The following is a 21258-nucleotide window of genomic DNA, read 5'->3' as shown; positions in this document are numbered from 1 at the left end:
CCGACAGGCCACCCGATTATGCCACGAGCTCACAAGGCTGGCGGACTTGTTCGGAGCCTTTTAGAGCATTAAGTCCGTGAGCTGGCCACCTGAATAACTGGAGGTCCTCACTTGGAAGCGAGCCCTCGAACGCCATACTTTTCTAGAGCGCTTGTGTCCTGATTAGCAAACCGCGTGACGCATCGGATTGGTGTGCAGAAGATATCTGGCAAGTTCACTAGGTTCATTGCTCTTTTGATACACAGCCTTTCTCCGGACCGACTGAGCATCGCCACAATTATTCTTGTCAACCAAAGATGCCTGCACTTGAAGGCCCTGGTGCTGTGGAGCAGCTACTTGTTCGTAACACCTATCGCACTCTAATTCTGGGAAGCCATGTTCTGCATTATCATGGGTACGGGGAAATGAATCCAAATTCTCTGGACTCCCCACGCTGATTCTCAGTAGAGTCGTGGATGCATACGGCCATCTTTCTGCAAGACACCCGCTCAAACCAGATGTATTTATCATGTCGCGGAATATGCCACCAGCCACTGTCGCCTCAGACCGAGATCTGGTGGAGTACAACGTTTCTGATGCCTCCCCTGTGGATCCCTCAGCACCACGAGGCTATCTGGAGCGGTGCATTCATAGTGAGATATACAAGAAGTATCCTAAGATCAACAGCGTTATCCATAGCCACTCGCATGCGGTGGTGCCATTTACGGTTTCCGGTAAAGCTCCATGGCAGCTCAAGACGTCTAAGTGATTAGCTAACTTCGAGAAAGCTGTACAACTCAGACCATGTTTCCACATGGCCGGCTTTTTAGGTATGAATACTCCAGAGTCTTTTTCGGTTTGTCATGACTTAGGTTTGACGTCAATGCCAGGGCATTCAACCCCTATATTTGATATCGCTAAGCATTATCAATCCGATGATCTCCAAGACTTGTTGATTCGAAATACGCGCCTTGGAGAAGCTCTTGCGTCGCACTTCAGCAGCTCAGATACTACCGGTAACCAAGAAGCTCAACAGGCTGTGGTTCTCATGCGTGGACATGGCTTCACAACCGTTGCCGCGAGCCCGGAGGAGTGCGTTTTCAGAGCAATTTACACCCAAGACAATGCCGCCATTCAAACAACGAGTCTCGCACTGAATGCTGGGTTGCCGGAAAGTGCACGGGCTGAAAGCGGCGGCATCCACTTCCTGAGCGAGACCGAGGTTGCAGCTACAACCGACATGGGCCAGTCTGCTTGGACAAGGGCCTGGTCGCTATGGGTTCGGGAGGTACAGGCCAACAGTCTCTATGTGATAGATGCTTGAAGTCCTAGCCCGCAATCTTTTTCAAATCCGATTGCAGGTAGATATGTTGAGAGAAACCGTTAGCCCAATCACACGTAAGGTTCTTCGACTTTGCCGTCCACATCGCAGTTGTGAACTTTGTGACTCGACCAATAATGATCTGGTCCGTTCCGCTTCCGAGTTACGACGACCTGACTAGCCTGCCTTGCGGGGGGGATGCCGCAAGGATGCTTGATCGGATACAACTCGGAAAGGCGCGCCATCCTCACTCATGGTTCGTATTCATTGGCGATCCCACAGCAACTTTTGCTAAGCGAAAGCCACGTTCTCTCTATACCCCAGGTCCTGACCGGTGATATTGTTTAGTGGGGCCAAGTATCGTAGGGTCGATCAACGTGGTCCGGAGACACCTCCGATCCTTCAACGCAGTGCAGGGCTGGTAAATGCTTTCCGATTAACAGTCCAATTTTTCGCTTATATCAAGACGACACCGACAAATGAACTCGAGGTCCCTGGCTCGAACTTTTTGCTCAACCTTTTCGATTGAATCAATCAACTATTAAACCATTGTTCAGCCAGCCATGGAAAAGCTAGACGTCGAACAGGTCGAGGTCAAAGACATTGGTCAGCATGAACCGTCCCCAGACGAGGTCATCGCTGCTTCCGACCAAAGAACGAAACGCTCAGTCCTCGAACGAAGACTCCTTCTCAAAGCAGACCTGGTCATTGTGCCGCTCATCTCGGTCGCATACCTAGCATCATACCTGGTGAGCGCCTCATTCCAATTCCACAGCCTCCGAATGTGTGATATACTCTAACACTCTCAAAGGACCGCAACAGTATCGGCAACGCCAGAATCATGGGCTTGCAGAAAGACCTGAACATGAACGCCGACCAGTTCTACAACTGCCTGACAATGTTCTGTAAGACCTCATGCAACTCCAAACAAACGGATTCTTGCTCACACCGGCACTAGTCATCGGATATGCCATCTCCATGCTACCAGCAAACCTCACCGCGCGGAAATTCAAACCCAATCGCTCGCTCGGCGTGGCTGTGGTGTTTTTCGGCATTTGTTGCTGCAGCATGGCCGAGGCGAGAAATTATGCTACGATTCTCGCATTGCGCATATGTCTCGGTATCGGTCAAGGATTTATCCAGATGGCGCCTATCTATTGCAGTCTGTGGTACAGGCGCGACGAGCTGGCGACAAGATCTTGTAAGTGGTGATATTCATGGTTCTTGTTGTCGCCGTATGAGGTCTGATGTCTCTATCCCAGCGATATACTATGCGTGCGCGACACTCTCTGGAGCTTTTGGAGGCTTGATCGCCTACGGAGTTCAGTCAGATCTTTCTTCTCCAGGAGGACGCACACCGTGGTCATGGTTGTTCCTCATCGAAGGTGTGCTGGCAGCTGGCGTCGGTCTCATTATCATCCTAGCTCTGCCAAGGTTCCCAGATGACTTGCATCGCCGCGAGAAGAAACACTGGCTCTTTACTTCGGAGGAGATTGAGCTAGCCTACAAGCGATATAACGGCAAGTTCCACTTTCAACCTAACTTGTTGCGATTTCTAACCGGGAAGCAGCGTACAACGCCGAAGGCGATAAGTTCAGAACGAAGCAGCTTCTTGCGGTGGTCACGGACGTCAAAACATATTTCTTCAGCTTCATCCAAGGCGCAGCTGTGCTAGGTGTTTCTGTGGTAGGGAGTTTCCTGCCAACATTCATCCATGATTTTGGTTTCAGCCCTGGTAAGGAAGTCTTCCCCCGTTGATAGTGCAAGCATGTTCTGACAGGTTCAAATAGTCCGGACACAACTTTTCACCGTGATTCCATACGCGCTGGCATTTGTCACGGTGATCGCAGTGGGATACCTATCCGATCGCTGGAACACCAAAGGCCCTTTCCTTTTCGCATCCTGCTGCATCGGATGCCTCGGATATATATTACTTATGACTGTCTCATCAATGAGTGCCAGAGTCGTAGCGACCTGCCTAGTCACCGCAGGATGCTACCCTATTGGCATCCTCCTACCTGTCTGGCTTTCCATCAACACTCCCAACTTCACAAAGCGAGGAGCAACATGGGCGTTTTCTGAAATTTTTGGAATCGCCTTCTCTATCATGGGCACCCGGATCTATACTAGTCCACCGCGCTATTATAGAGGCCATGGCACGGTGCTCGGTTTCTTTGCCTTTGCAGCGATAAACGTGGCGGCGACATATTTCTGGATGTGGAAGCAAAATGCGAAGAAAGAAGCTGTCTTGGAAGATTATGCTCGCCGTGGTGAGATTCATCCCCACATCGCACAAAGGATGACTTTGGAGGCGTTGCAGGACGAGCACATCGCGTTTCGGTACGTCCTCTGAATCGCATAGTCTGGGCCAGAGCCGCAGTTCTGTGAGTCGTATATGTCCCAGAAAGCGGGCTCAGAATGATGGTCCTAGTGATGCTTAAAGCAGATTAGAGGTCTAGCGGTGGACGTGGAGGCAAGATGTCCGCATAAATTCTGGCTTTGTAAAGGTTGGCTAGCTCGGCTGGTCGAGAGTAGCACTATGGATAGGCAACTTGAAGGAATAGCCATCTCTACTGAACTATTCAACAATAGAAGTTAGTCCGATACCTGGAGTTGCTAGAAATTCTTGCGTTCAGTGTCCCTTTTAAGTGGAAGTAGGATGGTGGTATCCCATTAGGAATATGACTAATCGACCAGTATCTGGGCTGTGGGTGGCTGTTTCTAGCGATGTTCTTCCTCAATCACCGTCACAGGTTTCCCAAGTTATGAAGCACTTGCAAAGCAAGGTTAGACTACCCTCCCATAGCATGTGAGAAGTTGTCGAGGCTGTGAACGCCTTTTATAGTTGTAGCCTCCGAAGTAAGTCGTGAAGTCGAGAAAAGAATGGGATTTTGTGCTTGTATAGCCATCTTAAGGAATAGCGTTAGCCACAGCAACCGGTAGCATCAGCAGTGTCTGTTTTGCGGCTGAGTGGGTGTCTTGTCAGAGCTCTTTCTGTAAATCGATATCGTATTTGAGCTTACCAGTTCTCGTTGAGAAGCTGATCCCAGCTAGAGATGAACGAACCGAGAAATGCACCGATGAGAATGCAAATGATGATATAGCCTGGACAGAAATCAAATGATCAGACGGAGCCTGGCGCATAAATGTTACGTACCGTTGTAATACATTGCTATTAACAGCACGAAATACGCTACACCGAAGTGAAGCGTGTGGAGCAGGGCCCGGAGGATTTGACGTTGTAGCAAGGCGACACGATTGAGTTGTGGTTGTTGAAGAAGTGTTGTACGAACCGAGTGAAAGCCAATCGACACATTTTTGCCATTCTCAAATTCATGCTCCGATGATGGTGCACTAAATCGAGATGCGAACGGTACTGAAGCATACCGCTCTCGATCTTGTCGTTGGGTAAAAGCATCATATTCACGTTGTACTCGGCGGAGGAACTCGAGAGATATGACAAGGCATATGACACCAACGCACAACCCTGTCAATATGCCAGAAGAGGTCACTTGCCATGTTTTGGAAATAAAGCCTTGTATTTTGTCAGCAGGTCACTCACGAGGCCTTCTGAAGGACTTACAGGCCCTGAGGGTATACCAGTTCCACGTCATGGATATCCTACATGCGCCTCCCATGTTCATCCCAGCCTACCATCTTTAAATTAAGCCCTATAATCTTGCGCCAGTGTCTGAGCACTGAAGGTGAGAAGCAAGCACTGAAAAGCGGTTCAGAAGATTCCGCTACTTCAAGATAGGAGATGATTTGCAAATCGGGGAATAGTCACGAGACTTGTGTCGATGAAGACTTTCCTCCCCGTGCTTGACGTACCATCGCAGTCGATGTTGGAGATGCACTGCCAGACGCCAGTGACATGGTGGCGGTGCTCGACATTGAGGCCGTCATTGGCATAGATGACATATCCATATTGAATTGCTGGTCAGGATTCGAGTACCAAGACGTGACGAAAGGAATTCCAAGTCAAAGCTTCTGGAGAAGGTTGGTTTATATCGTCGACCGTGAATCTGATAAGGTCCACGTGGTTCATGGGCACAGTACAGCTAAGCCGTGACAAGCATGCAGATGAAGGAGCAGTGGTGAAGGCAACAGTCAGAGGGGATTAAAGGAGAGTGAGCAGATTTCTTATGGGATTGCGCAAGTTTTCCCAAGTGCTTAGCGGACAGTAGCATTCCGTAGGATAACTGTCTTGGAGGAGAGCAGATTCTTTTGCTGTAATCGAGAGAATTGCTGGTGCCCTCCGCAACCTACGGAGCAGGCTGGTGCGGTGCCGGCTCCTTTTATCGCCAGCACTTCCTTGCACCAATTCAGGATCACTCGACCCTCGCAGCTGCTAACTACCAGTAGTACCCAATCTGGATGAACTCTGAGAGGCGGATGTTTGAGCGGCACGACCCTTAAGCCAAATTGCTAAGTGGGGGATTGGGCAGACTGAGCGAACCCGTACTCCTGTTCGCTAGGAACATCAGTGGTAGTCCATACGACAGCGATTGGAGTTTTGGTCTTCATCAGGTCTAATTCCAAAGCAATTTAACACGGAGGAGCCACAAGTAGCCAGCAAGTGTAGTGTGTTGAGTGTTTTGTACTGATCCCTTTTGAGTCAGTATTCACAGTTGGCTGAGTGCCACCGACGAGATTCAATAAGCATGTGGCTGTTAGGAAGCTCTTTGCTGGTAGCTGTGCGTTGTGGTACTGTCGCAATGCAAGATCTTCGTCGAACGTCAAGTCGGCACCCGATAATATCCAGTAGATAGTTAGCTTGGTCCGAATTCGGAATGTGCTCTTTACCACGATCAACTCAGGCCTGTGTCTGAAAGGGCTCGATGCATTAGTAATCACAACACCTAACGTCCACATTATGCTTGAGCTTCAGGTCTGAATGCATGCTGCACCCAAGAGTTTGACTTGATAGCAATATTTGGAGGAGAACGCGCGTAGAAGGGACTTTAGACATTGCCACCAGAAATATTGGCCAGAGATTGAGCGAGACGATTCGCGCTGTCAAGAGGAGAGCCAGAGATCACTTGGTTCAACCCAGGATCTTTGCGATTCTCGGGCCGGCCATAAACCATGGAATGATATTAGTCACGCTGGATAATAACCACAAGGGACATCTGGTTTCTGTTTGAGTGGTGCGCACCCAAAGAATGGCTGGAAGCGCGATTTCAGACACATCATTCGATCATTTCCCATGGACCCCATTTCTTGCTGGTATTGTGTGGAGTACTCCGAAATAGCGATAGAAGAATGCCCCAAGACGGTGAGCTGATATCCAGGCTGGAAGAATACCGGCATATGCATAAACAAGTCACACGAAATACGTTTGATGATCTTCTGGAAACTTAACGCAGTGTGCCCCGAGGTAGGCAAAGTTCAGGCTACGCACTGGCTTTGATTGTCGTCGTCATCACCTTGGTAAGCGTGTGCTGCATATCTGGTGTCAAGATGCGCACCAGAGCGTCCAAGAATCTTCAGGTCACTGGCGCCGATGTCGACGCGGCAATTCGACATATGGTCCGGGTGGCAATCATTTCGCTCCCCATGGGAGATCCCGGCGAGACCATTCCATTGGAATGCAGTGCCTGTAGTGAACTTGAAACAAGCTTGTCGTGCATAGCTCCTGGGCATCGACCTGCTGGTTGACGTGGACAAGCACGACATGAATGCTGTTTCCGCTGCCACTGGGCGGCATACGGCGTGTATTAACTGGGACGGCCTGGTGTAAGATTTCACAAGGCGAAGTCTCCCTTGTTCAAGTGCGTAGTCGGCTACTCTTTTAAGTAAGGCAGGGCTTGGCAGTCGGATACGCAAGGAGCGAAGATGTTCCGATTCCGATGAGTTGTGAGCAGCGAGAAATTGAGCAGCAACATCATCCCTCGGCTTTTTGTGTGCAGTGAGTTGGTAGGTAGCACTAGATGTTCTAATATTATTGAGTTTGAGTACCGAAATATCCTGGCTTGGTCCTGTCCAACGAGGCCATCAAGCCCATCAAGCCCATCAAGGCGCAGCTGCTGACTTAACCGCGGCCTGTGCCCGGGGCTGGTTGAGCACATTTGGTCTCGGAAGGGGACGGTAGTGCTACCAGATGCCCTTTGGACTTATCTTAGGGCAAAGGGAGCAGCGAAAGCACAGGCCCAGCGCAGGTAGTAAAATGCTCGCCAAGCTCTTTGCCAAACCCTGTCGCCATGCTCAGCCCCTGTTCCCTACCACATGGGCCAATGGCGGGCCCAGGATGGTCCCTCATCGAGCAAGTTAAATGCGCAAGTTGAACCGCGAGCATACTGGGAAACGACCCAGTATTTCCCATCTCCTTGACTCAGCGGCTTCGGTGTCTCTTCTCCAGCTTTCCCTTCAGGATAGAGCCGTGTTTCGCAAACTTCACAGATAAAGACTAGCATGATCCCCGGCCTATTCAACACCGCGATGTCCTATGCCACTAGCATACCGCGACCACGCGTACTCGTCAAGTCAGATTACATTGGCTACAGAAGCCATACATGACGACGCAGAGAACAACCTACCATCCCTTCTGAAGTCTTTCCCTTTGAATCAAAATGGTTTCCAAAAAGTACTTTGATTGCTTGAACGACAGATCAACGTCCAACAAGTTCGGGCTTGCTTTTTATGATGAAGTCATGGCGAATCAATACGGATTCAAAGGTATTGCACTTCATGCATACCCGGATCACTATTCGTGCTAACCTCCTCCCCAAACAGCGCCTCTTCAGTCCCCAACACGCACGTCACCCGGTAAGGAAATGCCGAAGCATTGGGGAGAGCACGCATTATGGGTGGGGAACATCGCTGCAGAGGCAACGGTTATGAGTCTGAGGGACTATTTCTCAGAGGCTGCTCCGTACAATGTACTCAGCGTTGCATACAATCCGGACGCCAAATATGCATTCGTCAATTTTACCTCGGAAGGTAGCCGCGCTGCTGCCATCACTCATGCGGCGACGAACATGTTCGAAGGTCGACGTCTTGACTGCAGAATTCGACAAGGTTCTATGTCAAGATCAACCAAAGTCCATTATGGGATGAGCTATCCTGGACGTGCATCATTCACAGTTTCTTCGCAGCAAAGTAACAGCGTTGAGCAACAGGCACAGGAGCTTCTCCATTTTCCAGAGGTCTTGCAAGCCGAATGGGGCAAAGACAAGTACTTTATTCTCAAAAGCTTTTCCCTGGACGCTCTTTCGCGGAGCATCGAGACTGGCCAATGGTACATTCCTAAGCGACACTGCACCCGGCTTAATATAGCCTTCAAGGTACGCTCAACCTGTCTTCATCAAACTTTTCCATGGGTGCTGACCCCTCCACTTCTCGTTCTTGCAGAGTGCTCGGAGAGTTTATTTTGTCTTCTCCGTCAATGGGTCTGGCACCTTTGCAGGCGTTGCACTCATGAAATCGGAAACCCTCCCGGAAACCAAGAAACTCACCCACCAGAACGACATCCATAGATCCACATCCACAGGGAGTGAAGGATCATTACAATCCTCAATGATATCCGATCCGAGCTCACTGGAAGCTGGGATGAGAATTCCAACACTAGCATCGGATCGTTATGCCCCCGGAACCATATGTTATGAACCTGAAAGGCGCAGAATAGTCTGGGAGGCCGTACAAGGCTCGGATCAGGCCTCCGAAGATGATGACTCAAGCTTTATCACAGACTCGCCCACCAAAACCTTCCCAAGTTCTCCGTGGGAAACTACATTCGAATCAAGAGATATCTTCGCTCATAGGCCGAGAGATATGTCATCAACATCCCACAAATCTCCTTTCAAGTCACCGTCAGTCAAAGCGTTGTGGGACCATGAAAGCCAAAGTCCTGCAGCAGCATCTAGTCAGAAGTTACAGTCCAAACTTGAGCAATTCGGAAACCCTTGTCAAATAGAATGGCTATCAACGACAGAAATTCCATTCGACGAGGTTAGAGGAATCAAGAATTCCTGGAACAGCAACAAAGAAGTTCATGTTGCCAGGAACGTTACCGCAATTGAAACACGAGCTGCTTCCTATTTGCTGAAATCTTGGGGCATCAATACTGAGGCTAGCTAGAACTTGATGTTGATTCGCAGTCAAGGTCGCCACCCCCTTTACAATATCTTGAGCTACCAACACTGCGGGCTATGTCACGCCTACGTGGCACTTCACATACAGCAAGACGACAGCTGCACTCAAGTGGACGGAGCGCTCTAGCCTAGTTGATGAGGCTGATGGCCCCTGGAGACCTCGTCCCTGAGGCCTCAATAGAGCAAAACCGGCGTGTCGCTTCGCGAATACGGTAGACCGATGGCAAGGTAGTTGTCATTCCGGCCTTATCCCTGGAGTTTGGGGGAGATGAAGTCTACTGGTGCAATATCCATTTTCCTTGCAGGCAACTTTCAGGGTCACGACCATATGGTGCTGCTGGCCGCACTGTTACGAATGTGTATGACTAGGGTTTGCATAGCGTGGGATGCTATTACAGCGGCATAAAACTCGGTGGGCAACATAGACATATGATAAAGAATTAGTGAAACAGTGGAACATACAAATGTACTTTGTAGTAGACATGATTCCACCTGAGATAGTATTCCATGTCTTATTCTGTGGCGCTGTGGCGCTGTGGCGCCCAGGTTGCGTGTCATGTACTCATTTCAACCTCTCACGGAGCACACAATTGTGGTCTAGTTACCCCATGCTTCGGTTCCAGACCCGAATCCTGGTTGAGCAGATATATGAGCAGGTATCGACCCCGCCAATTGATCCACCCACAGCACGCTCTATCTTTAGCTTGCTACTAGCATGTGCTCAGATGCCATGGACCTCTACAGACACTGTCATTCATGCACGTCACAAGTGCGAGGCCAACCCTGCCAAATCTCCGTAGATTGTCCTTGCATCACCTTGATATCGCTTCTCGGCCATCTTCCAGTTAATGACATCCCAAATGTTGGTAAGGTATTGTTTCTTGTTATTGTAATACTGCAAGTAGTAGGCGTGCTCCCACATATCGATGCCAATCAGAACCAGCTTCCCAGAGGGAGGCGGGATTTCCTGGTCCTTCGATGTCGTGATCTCAATCGCGTTCGAGTCCTTGTCCTTCACAAGCCACACCCATCCAGATCCCTGTATGGCAAGAGCGGTTACTTCGAATGCGGCTTTGAAGTTGTCGAAAGTCTTCCAGCGCTGGTCGATGGCCTGGGCTAATTGAGGCGCACAATCTACAATGTTTGAGTGGCCGGTGGACTTAGGCGAAAGACCTTCCCAGAACAGTGTGTGGTTGACATGGCCACCTGCATTGAAGCGAATGGCTGATTGCAGCTCTAATTGCTTGAGCAAGTTTGACCCTGAAAAGGCCTCAGCTTGACCTGCCAGCGCATTATTCAGATTCGTGATGTACGCCTGATGGTGGCGGTTGTAGTGCAGATCCATGATCTGTCCTGATATGGACGGTTCCAGAGCCTATGTGGATAATTGAATTAGCTTCAGTCAGTAATATTTGAACTGAGAAGGTTGAGGTCTCACATCAAGAGCGTAAGGCAGCTTGGGCAACTCATATTTGACAGTCATGGCTGCGACTCTACCTCGAGGCTAGGATTGGGCTGAAATAGCAATAACCGTGAACAAGGTAGATTTCGAGGATCGATGTGTGTAAGAAAGGAATCCGAGAAGTAGTAATCAGCTTGAAGCGGTAAACTTGTATGGCGTTTGGCCTCGGAGGGTGGCAGTATTTAAGGTCCTCAACTGGCCACCAAGCTTAGGATGGAAAAGGTCGCCAACCATGATATACGGCCACTATGCGCAGTTCTAGGCGTGAAACCGACGCCAGTAGAGACTAAACCAATGGAGATCTCTGAAGTTGACCAAGAAGGCACAATGGTACTAAAATCTGTCTGTAAGAGGACACTAGTGGGTCCTCTACGACATGGATTCCTCATGAAACTTGCTCTTGTGCTCTTTTTCGGCTAACACAACAAGGCCACTTGTCCCTATTCCACCATTACTATTTCTGAAACCGGACACGTCTCTGGGCTTTCTGTTCCGGGGAAAACTAACCTGAACAGGATTTAAAAGATCGATATTCCCTTTTCCCGCTCCACGTCATGCAAATCTCTGTGTCGCCAATTTAATACCGTTGATCCCGAGAGGGCGATGAGGATGTGGCAACGCACAAGTCACGAGAATTAGCTCTTCTCGTGGTCAGAAGCTAGTTCTCGCTGTTGAGAAGATGATCATGGGTGGTGGCAAGAACTGGTCAACCTCAACCATGGTCCAACCCGTACCATCGGGCAACAGGAGACATGTTGCAGCACTGCGTTACTAGATTGGTTTATTGCACCATGAAAGTCCTATTCAGTGCGGAGAACAATCCCCTCTAGCTATCGGATTTTGAAAAGGACCGAGCGTAAGGCTCGCCAATATGATGATGTATGGGCAGCCCCATTGATCTTGGCAAGGCTGAGCCCCTGACTGCACCAGACCCTTGCAATGCTTTGACGTACCAGCATGTACCATAGAACCCAGGCTTGGCCATTTAGGCCACAAAATTGAAGTGCCAATAGTCTTGAATACGGAGTGCTGAGTCAAATGAGACTTCATGTGGTTAAACGAAGACGGCGACTGCGGCACTGCCGAGGCGACCGTACGAGCAGATCGAATGAAAAGATCTCCGGATCGATGAATCAAAAAGCAAAAGCGTCTCATACTCCGGGCTCCACTTCCCATGCAATACTGAGTACCTAGCCCGTACCAAGCGGCGACATGTCTGATATTCGCTCACCTGTGGCTGAAGAAATCAGGGACCTCAGACGAGCAAGTTTAGAGTGGAGTGACGTTTTGACGGGGGGCCAATTCGGGGATTAGCTCCATCATCTGACTGGACCGCGTATTGTTTGAACCACGATTGGAGAAATCACAACATCGGAAAAGCCTTGCCTTCACTTCTAACCACCAACAATGCAACGGGTGATTGTAATGTGCTCAGCCTGACCCAAAGGCTTCGCACATGATCCCCCGCTAACAGCTTTGACGAATCAATACAAGCACATTACGGCTGACGCCACATCCACTCTCTGGCCTAGACATCCGATTTCTAATTTTACTTGGTGCTACCTCGATACATCGTGCATCAGGGGGCAAGGCTTTCCAGCTTCATCCACGATCAATTCATCTTGTGATACCGCGCCTGGAGATTTGACGCTTGAGCTTATGCCCCCGGAGCAAACATGCTCGAGATAATGGTGCTAATCCATCTGGGAGCGCAGTTTCAGACCAAGAGATTGCTGGAGCTTCCTCTTGGTCGAGTTTGACTCCCTACTCCTGAATTCTCATATATCTACCACTGCTCAGGCACTGTCAGCATGTCAATGCCAGTTTATCCAGTGATTGTTCTACTACTTTGATTGTTTCTTTTGTGTATGTCCCTTGCTACCGCATTCAAACTATTGTCGATCGTTACTTACCAACAGCAACGCCTCTCACGCTCACTATTTCACTTATTAATTTGAACAATATCTTCCGCGCATGTTGTGCATTATGAATAAGCTCATGTTCTTTATTCTCTCGGTGTGCAGCCTCATCACTCACACAGTCTGTTTTGCAACCTGGCCCTCCTCGGTCGATGAGCTCGAGGATATCAAATACCTCAACGATGGTTACAACTCTCGAGGGTTTGCATTCGCGGTCACACCATGTACATTCGCCCGCGCCCCTGGGAGATCTATTGCGGGTGGGTTTCTCCGTACTGCATTCCATGATATGGCTCCGGCCAATGTGGCGTCTGGCGCCGGAGGCGTGGATGGATCTATCGGATTTGAACTTCAGGGACAGTATGCATCATCCAACGGTGGACCGGCATTCAATAACACTATCACCTACTATTCTCGTTTCTTCAACGCGCAGGCATCCATCTCTGACCTCATTGCGCTTGGTGTCTACACAGCCGTTCGGGGCTGCGGTGGACCCGTGGTCAGCACAAGATCTGGACGCATTGATGCCACTCAAGCGGGCGCGCTAGGTGTACCAGATGTCCGTGACCCCGGGCCAGCTCTTCAGGCGCACTTTATTCGAATGGGTCTCACACAGCCAGAGTCTATCTCGATAGTAGCCTGCGGACACAGCCTTGGAGGAGTTCATTCAACCGAGTTTCCAGCCATCGTCCCAACCAATTCTACACGCCTCGGTGTCGCAGATTTCGACTCGACCAATGCCACCTACGACAACAAGATCGTCACCGAATACCTTTCCGGCAGCACCAAGAACCCCCTCGTCGTCGGCCCCGACCCGTCTGCACGTTCGGATCTACACCTGTTCAATTCCGACAACAATGCAACCATATCTACCTTGCAGGACCCGGTTGCCTACAGGTCAACATGTGCGAAGGTGTTGCAGAAGATGATAGACACAGTCCCTGCTGGAGTTAAGCTCACAGATCCTATTGAAGTCTATCCAGTCAAGCCATCGGCCCTTCAATTAAACGTTCTGTCAGCAGGGGACAAGCTGTCCTTCAGTGGCCAGGTTCGTGTTAGGATCAACGACATGCCCAAGGCCACAATATCCAAGGTTGAGATAGAATACAAGGACAGAGATGGAAGTAAATCTGGGACGATCGTGGCAACACCCCTGGGCGATGCTTCGGGATTCGATGACTCATTCACAGTATGTGTGCTTCACGGCTGCTATGATCGCTACTGACATATCTCCAGTTCTATGGCTTTGAGTCCGAAATCTCCGCGAAAACAGCTATATCAGGGTTCAACGTGCTCGTGACCCTCACCTCCGGCACGGTCAAGACCTTCGACAACAACGGCAAAGGCTTCCCAGTGTCTGATAAGATCTTCCCTCAGGTTATCAATTCAAGCTTGAGTGCCCCCAGTGGAACAGGTGTCCAAAAGCTCAACATCATTGCCGCCGTAAGCAGATCATATGTCTTCACCTCGCCCCGAGTTCCTGTCTAACATGATTCCTCTAACCAGGTCCGAAACGGTCAGTCACCGAACGACCTGAAACTCACGATCGGTACGATCAACCCCATGAGCTACAACAACCTCCCCACGATTTCCAAGAGCTCAGTCACGCTGGTCAAGAGCTGCGAGTCAAAATACTACACCTTCTACTCTGCCAGCGCGGATGCCTTCACCAACCAAGTCAACGGAACCAAGTACGACGTGAGCTTTACCTCTGGCGGCACGACCTACTTGGACAGCTTCAACCCCATCAACGACTTGCCGAGGACCGCGAATGCGCCTAGCTGCAACGGCGGCGGTGGCGGCGGCGACGACGGTGGGCGGACATCGACCACATCGCAAAGCACCAAGGCCGCGACCACGTCTGCTGCAAGGTCTTCAACCAGCGATTCGACGTCATATACTACCACCGTGGTGACGCGGTACACAACGTTCTGCCCGTTCCCCACACAGTTCACGCACGGCACCAAGACGTTTACCGTGACCGAGGCCACCACATTGACCATCACAGATTGTCCTTGCACCATTCGCATGCCGTGGACCTCAGCCTCCACCACGGCGACGGCGACCGCAACCGCGACCGCTTCTGCCACTCTAGTTGCCACCACAATCGCCAACGTCAACCCAACCAGCATCCCCGACTCCCACAACGGCCAACCCGTCGCCCCGTCGTCAACCACTCCCCCAGGCGGCTCCAGAACGACGACGAAACCCGCCGTCGTCGCCACGTTCACAGGCGCTGCCACCGAGGCCAAGAAAGCGGACCTCCTCTTTGTCGCCGCGGCCGGTGCAATCGCTTATCTGATGTAACCGCAATCGCTCAGCTTAGGGAGATCGATAGTTTGATGAGTAGCAGAGTACTTGCCGCAGGGGACGTTGATTATCTCACTCACTTCACCCACGTAAACGAACAATTTTGGGTCCACACACGTCTTGATACATGTCGCTCATCAGGAGCTGTATACTATTTTTCATAGGTTGTATATACTTGTCACAGGGCTTAACAACCCACTGGATTTTTGCCTAAGTTGCTGGTAGGTAGCGCACCGCATTGTAGAGTATTGGGCTCTATGTAGATGCTACCGCCAAACCCTAGAAAAGAATCCTAGGCCTCACTTATAAACGTGAACTTCTGGACGCTAATCCTATTGATACAGTATCCGAGAACTACATAAATACGAGACCTCAATCCTGCAAGACAGGAACGGGGTGGCACATGTGTGCTATCTGAGCTGGGAGTCAGAGTTTCGCAGACCTCAACACATCCGACGCGTGCCGGTTGAGTACGAGTAAGAACTATAGGTATTTTCATAAACACTGGACAACAAGCTATGGTATGGTATGCTGAGGGTTGGTTTTACATTTTTGAACATTAATGTGCCTGGCGCTCTGTTAGCGCGACGTCATTCTGGGAATTGGGTTTCCACCATCTCACCTTGGTCCCGCGCTGGCACCTTGGGGGTCGGTCTTACTTTGCTGCTCTGCGTGACCGCCATGAGCGCAAAGGCAGCAACCGGGTATTACAATATTAAGCCGATGATAAAGGCGAGGATTATGATGCATCCGAGATTGACTGGGCGCTCTGGCGCCCCGGAAGTGGCGCCGGCTTGGCCGAAGGGGCTGCTGTCGACACCACCTGCGGGCGAACTGGTTGGGCCAGCGCTCGAGCTTGAAACAGTCTTTGAAGGGCCCTCGGCGGAGGTTGCGGTAGTCGAGCCGGATGGCTGCGCGCTGGAAGCGGAGGAAGAACTCGACGAGGAGGGCGAGGTCGTAGGAGGAGAAGAACTGCTCAACGAGCTGGTCGTACTTGAGTCGGAACTGACCGAGTGTGAGGCAAAGCCGACGCGGGCGTTGTCGAAGTCAAAGACTGTGTAGACGTTCTTGAGGAAGACATCCCCCAAGATCCACTGGTTGGGGCCATATGCCTGGTGGCCGATGATGTTGCTGTAGCACATGCCGTCGGCACTGCCGGTCGCTCCGCCGCGCACATAGTCCTTGGGCGATATCGTGTAGTTGACGCCGGAGAAGGTGACGAAAACGTTGGCCGTGGTGGAACATGGCACAAGGTAGGTTTCGCCGTTGTGGTAGCTTCCGGGGATCAAGGCGTGCAGGGCGTCGGCGTCGCCTGGTGGAGCGAGCCAGTAGGACGTGCCGGTGTCGACTATGGCGGATTTGCCCTTGAACCCTACCCCTTTGTCGTCGACACCGCCATCGTCGAGGGGGATTTCCCAGGTGCTGTTATTAATGGCGTTCGTGTACTCAAGCTTGCCTTTAAATTTGGACGCATCGACCCCGCCGAATGTGATTTGCCCGTCCTTTGTGCCATCCGAGCTTCGCTGGAGATGGATGCCGAAGATTTTCTCCTTCAAGCCTTCCTGATCGTCCAACGCGTCCATGAGGCTCTGCACACCGAGCTCTTCTGATGCGGCTCGACCAAGGCCTAGAATGCCATCCATAGGATAGTTCAGGAAATCATCCGAGGCGGTAGTGGCCATTCCGAAGCCCAACTCCAACGAATAGTTTGCAAAGCTGACCGTGTCGGATGCCATGGTGCCCTGGACCTGCCCTGTGCCATATGCTAAGGAGAAAGTGGTTTGAGTGAGATTTAGGGTGTCTGAGTTGGCATGACCAAAAGTGTTATGGATCTGACAAGCTTGAGACTGGCAGCTGGAGCCCATGAGCCAGGTATTGGCGGACCCGCTGTCGAGCAACATGTACATGTCCCGACCTGGAGAGCCGAATTTCATGACTGAAAAGTAGGTGAAGTCTGCACCGTCTTGACTGATGCTCATAGCATTGGGCGCATTGGGTTTGGATGAATTCGTGACGGAGAAAGCATTGTTCCGCTTCGTCTGCCACAATGTCAGAGTCATATCAGGAAGAGAAGGCAATTTCAAGATCACTGACCGGGATTTTGTTCAGATCTAGAGTCAAGATGGGAGAATATTGAGGAGGCTGGTGGTCGGCATCGATCGGAATAAACCTCTTGTGATTGGAATCTGAACCATCACCACGTGGATGAGAGTAAGGGTAGAACGCCGAAGCACAACTGGATAGCAGCGGCAGTGAAAGCCAACGCCGATGCATTCTTTTTTTGGGGGGTTTTGGTTTTGGTTTTCAAACTCTTCAGCAGCTGTCTGTAATTGATATCAAGGAGCCTGTCCAGGTTGGGTTGTATTACGATATTCTGGTTCTGTGGTGGGGATTCTCAGGATTGGGACCAGCCAAATGAGTCGTCACCGAACATGAAGTCAGAGGGCAAGCAGTGAATGGATCCAATTCAAGGTTAGAAGGAGAGAGAATCTTCAATTAAGAGATCCCTCAAATATGGAATGCTGGGAGAGTAGACAGTACAAGTATGAGAAATGGAAGGAAAGATGCATAAGTAAATGAAGTATGGCCAAACAGGATCTCATGAAGAAACTGAATCTTGCTGGTCCGAGCAGGTGGGAGGTGGATGTGGGCAGTGGAGCCATGGTTCATCATTCCAGGGGAGAGACTTCGCGTACCTGACGATCAAATTCCTGATTGGTGGCTAAAGAATGTACCAAGAGACGGTGGCGGTAGATGGCGCTTTTCTTTGGCGATGCCCCAGCCATTGGATCTGACACGGTAGTCGGTATGTCGCCATTTGACTCAACAGAGCCATCAGAGAAGGGTAGATGTCAGTCACCAGCCTCAGTCAAGTGTCTTTCAAACACGTCAAAAGGACGGGGTGATGGCAGGAGGTAGCACTCCGTGCTTAGGAGCAGTAACTCGGAAGTGTCCAGGTCACGGTCGTTGCTCAGGGGAAGAAAGACACGGCTGGCTCTCTGGGGCCTATCGACTGCTGTGTGGACTGTGGAGTGGAGTTGGAAAAGTGGACTCGAGCTCCAACCGACATGAGTGACATAGTTCGAAAAGTGCACAATGCGCAATGCGCAGTGCAATAAATATTGAATTAAGATACGTATCCCTATCGGAACTGGGTAAAAGGGTCCAGTCCCCCAGCCTCGCTGTCGCTACTACCGACCTCGTCCTCGCCATGATCGCAAGTGTCTAAGCTCTCGCTCCTTTCTGAGGCCCACCAAACAGATCATCAAGAAATCCCGTCCAGATCTGACGCACCGTCGTCTCATCCTTATCCTTGACCAGGTCAGCGAACTGCCTTGCACTCTTTCCCACGGTCTCGGTCAAGGTGGTGAGCATCTCAACCGACATCTCAGTGGCATGATGGCCATCATGTACATCACTGAATGCACTGGCAGGGCTGTCGTCGTCCCCATTCACGGTTGATATCTGTGCCTTCAAGACGGTATCATGGCCTGGTGTGTCTTGATACCCGCCAGCCGCAGAGTCGAGTTCGGGGTATTTCTCTAGAATTGCTTCGGCATGGTCGGATTCGATATCTGGCAGGATGGGGACACGGATGGCGGCAGGCTCGTTGTCATTGGTCTCAAAGAGCTTGGGGAGGTAGGCAAAATCAATGGTAGACGTATCATGCACTGCCTTCAATTCACGCGAAGTATTGAAATGTCTCTGGGGGGATGTCTCGGATGGTCTGGGTTCCAAGTCAGTCACATACAGAACATAATGACGGCGTCCCGGGGGGTGGGCGGATACATACCCAGATACAGGCTTGCGGGTCTGTTCGATAGCGATACGCTTCATTGCAATGGAGAAGGCCCTTGCTTGCAGATTATCATGGCCAGCCAGGCGGTCAATCAACTCATGCTTGGTGCCAGACGCAGACAGGGCACGTTTCTGGCACTCATGACGGAGATCTTGCAGGTTCCAGGGCAAGTAGGTGGTCTTGTGCGTAGGGTTTGCGAGCCGAGGGGACGCTTGGCCGCCAGTGATATGGAGACTGCGTCTGGCGGGAGTAGCTCCCGTGGTTGTCGACCGCTGTAGATTGCGGAGAGCCTTGAAAGAGGACGCACGTGGAGCAGCCATGTTGCGTACGTGTATATAGTATTGATATGGGCCAAGGTTGAGCTTGTGTACTGTAGACAGGGAATGGCAGCTTCAATGAAGAGTGAAGATGATCTGGTGATCAACGTAGTCTCCGGGAATAGATGGAGTAGCAGGTGGGTTCATGGAGGAGACAGGACGACAAGTTATACCAAGAGTCGATGATCGTCAAGAGTAGGGGATGGAAGAAGTCGGAAGCACTGACGGACGGAATGGCGGTCACGGATGAGTGGAACGAGCTACAAGATGGGAAGAGGCAGATGAGATGAGGAGGGAGGTCGGAGACTTGTGGTGTTTTAGTTTTGTTTGGTGGTTTGAAGCTTGGAAATGGTGAGCTTGGGTGCAGGCGCAGATGCAAGTGAGGCCGCTGAGGAGATGGACGGTTGACGAGCGATTCTTAATCAACTGATCGCATTGGGTTGATTGCATTGGGGGACGAAGCTGGATTCGGAGTCCGCAGTCAAGCACGGCTGCAGGGCAAGGGCGGGTCAGGGAGACGCTACTCCCCACTCTCCGTCCTCACAACCCACCGCATCCAACAAAATGTTTCCCCGGTGGCCCCCTGCCTCTCAACGTCCCCGCCCAAATGCCAGTTTTGGGCCGAGGAGGCCTAATTGCAGTTAAGCGTCCCCCCCCTCAAAGCCCAAGTCCCCTAAGCTCACCCCTACGCCTGGCGATTGGAATCACCTTAGGCGGTGAGTCTTGGGCTTCGTACCGTCTGCGTCTCACAAGTGTGCGGGGAAGCGAGCTGCTGAAAGTACCGCCGTGCAATCGTGCTCGTATGGTTGGCAAGACACCCCGCAGAGTATCAGTATTTGTTAGCACAGGGGAAGCACGATACTGTACGGGTAATACAGTGGTTGTCTGATCATCAGGACACATAGGTGCACTACTGTAGTAAAGAAACGCCCCGGCGGTGGGAAGAAGCAGACACGGGCAATAATGCCTACGAGTAATACGGAGTAATCATCGATGATAACAATAATGCGGTGGCGCTTTCGGGAGCCGTAACACCCTGTCTCGTGTCTCGTGTCTCGTATACCGATTACTATCTCTCCTACACACCTAGCTACTCCGTACTGTACCTCGTACCACAGCAGTACTCCAAACATTTGCCCAGACTAATCCGCCGACCCAATTTCCTCTATATGACTGCATGCTATGTATCCTGCGAGCTGCGCATCTTTGTTCACTAGCTGAATCTGGCAGCCCGTGTGCGCACGTGACCCAGTATCTCAAATCCCCTGCTTGGCACGCTAGTCTAGCTAGTGCTGCACTAATCCGGAAGCGAATCACTTGTAGGCTTAATTACATACGTTGTTGAGGCCGCCCGCCCGCCCAACGCGCCCTCCCGCCGCTTTTGCTCCACCCGTCATCAACACTCTTTCAACCTCAAACTTCTTGCAATGCCCATTTTGCCCAACAGCTATACCCAGGTGGGTTTCAGAAATGTATGCAACCACAATTGGTTGTCATTGTTGCTTGTAGTCATTAAGTTTACACCGAGTTCAACTCTCCAGTTCGGCTCAGAAAGGCTTCCAACTTCGCCCGTTTAGGGTTGCGATGGCAGGCTGGGAAGCTGCATCATGGGATCACGGAGCCTGGTGCAAATGTTCAAGCCAGCTATGCTTCCTATCTTCTATCTTAGGGCAGAATCTGTCCCCCAGGTACGAAGTCTGCGCCGTGAACATTCAGACTTGATAGGCGTTGGTCGCTTAGCAAAACAACGGCCTATTGCCATGCTTTCGTGCGCCAGTGGTTTCCAGCAGTTTAATGTCATGCCTCCATCTCGGTAACTGTTATTTGACTCGTTTTCATCTCCCTCTAGGCTTCTTTCCCGATCTATCCTTCGGTTCCAGCATCATCCTGGTTGATCAAGCTTTGCACCGGAGCAGGTGTTTGGCGCATAACTGGCTCGATGGTAAGGACGACAATCTCAAACCTCAGCAACCACTTGATATCGAGGAGAGCACCATGTAAATCATTTATACCACTGGAGTATCTCGCCAAGACTTCAATGGTGCTTGCCCTTTCATT

General features: G+C 50.9%; 8 protein-coding genes across 8 annotated transcripts; 4 read left to right on the top strand and 4 right to left on the bottom strand.

The window, feature by feature from the left end:
• Positions 1 to 296: 296 nt before the first annotated feature.
• A1O9_11104 (uncharacterized protein) lies at positions 297 to 1303 on the top strand (the record flags this gene model as incomplete). Its single annotated transcript, XM_013399823.1, has 4 exons — positions 297 to 394; positions 448 to 713; positions 768 to 809; positions 870 to 1303. The coding sequence occupies 4 exons, from the start codon at positions 297 to 299 to the stop codon at positions 1301 to 1303; spliced, it is 840 nt and encodes a 279-aa protein (XP_013255277.1).
• Positions 1304 to 1863: 560 nt separating this feature from the next.
• A1O9_11103 (uncharacterized protein) lies at positions 1864 to 3653 on the top strand (the record flags this gene model as incomplete). Its single annotated transcript, XM_013399822.1, has 6 exons — positions 1864 to 2049; positions 2112 to 2205; positions 2259 to 2501; positions 2563 to 2845; positions 2899 to 3035; positions 3091 to 3653. The coding sequence occupies 6 exons, from the start codon at positions 1864 to 1866 to the stop codon at positions 3651 to 3653; spliced, it is 1506 nt and encodes a 501-aa protein (XP_013255276.1).
• A 666-nt stretch (positions 3654 to 4319) lies between these two features.
• Positions 4320 to 4944, bottom strand: A1O9_11102 (uncharacterized protein; the record flags this gene model as incomplete). The annotated part of the gene is made up of 3 exons (XM_013399821.1): positions 4320 to 4405; positions 4458 to 4835; positions 4884 to 4944. The coding sequence occupies 3 exons, from the start codon at positions 4942 to 4944 to the stop codon at positions 4320 to 4322; spliced, it is 525 nt and encodes a 174-aa protein (XP_013255275.1).
• Positions 4945 to 8139: 3195 nt separating this feature from the next.
• A1O9_11101 (uncharacterized protein) lies at positions 8140 to 9379 on the top strand (the record flags this gene model as incomplete). The annotated part of the gene is made up of 2 exons (XM_013399820.1): positions 8140 to 8586; positions 8654 to 9379. 2 exons carry the CDS (start codon positions 8140 to 8142, stop codon positions 9377 to 9379), a joined length of 1173 nt encoding a protein of 390 aa, XP_013255274.1.
• A 777-nt stretch (positions 9380 to 10156) lies between these two features.
• On the bottom strand, positions 10157 to 10876 carry A1O9_11100 (uncharacterized protein; the record flags this gene model as incomplete). Its single annotated transcript, XM_013399819.1, has 2 exons — positions 10157 to 10768; positions 10832 to 10876. 2 exons carry the CDS (start codon positions 10874 to 10876, stop codon positions 10157 to 10159), a joined length of 657 nt encoding a protein of 218 aa, XP_013255273.1.
• Positions 10877 to 12841: 1965 nt separating this feature from the next.
• A1O9_11099 (uncharacterized protein) lies at positions 12842 to 15081 on the top strand (the record flags this gene model as incomplete). The annotated part of the gene is made up of 3 exons (XM_013399818.1): positions 12842 to 13963; positions 14011 to 14217; positions 14281 to 15081. 3 exons carry the CDS (start codon positions 12842 to 12844, stop codon positions 15079 to 15081), a joined length of 2130 nt encoding a protein of 709 aa, XP_013255272.1.
• A 710-nt stretch (positions 15082 to 15791) lies between these two features.
• On the bottom strand, positions 15792 to 17144 carry A1O9_11098 (uncharacterized protein; the record flags this gene model as incomplete). Its single annotated transcript, XM_013399817.1, has 1 exon — positions 15792 to 17144. The coding sequence occupies one exon, from the start codon at positions 17142 to 17144 to the stop codon at positions 15792 to 15794; it is 1353 nt and encodes a 450-aa protein (XP_013255271.1).
• Positions 17145 to 18309: 1165 nt separating this feature from the next.
• Positions 18310 to 19203, bottom strand: A1O9_11097 (uncharacterized protein; the record flags this gene model as incomplete). The annotated part of the gene is made up of 2 exons (XM_013399816.1): positions 18310 to 18811; positions 18878 to 19203. 2 exons carry the CDS (start codon positions 19201 to 19203, stop codon positions 18310 to 18312), a joined length of 828 nt encoding a protein of 275 aa, XP_013255270.1.
• Positions 19204 to 21258: the final 2055 nt, after the last annotated feature.

The sequence above is a fragment of the Exophiala aquamarina genome, assembly GCF_000709125.1.
Source record: "Exophiala aquamarina CBS 119918 chromosome Unknown aczIA-supercont1.16, whole genome shotgun sequence".
Taxonomy (NCBI): domain Eukaryota; kingdom Fungi; phylum Ascomycota; class Eurotiomycetes; order Chaetothyriales; family Herpotrichiellaceae; genus Exophiala; species Exophiala aquamarina.
The sequence above is the reverse complement of the archived record's forward strand: the minus strand, read 5'-3'. Positions and strand labels throughout refer to the sequence as shown.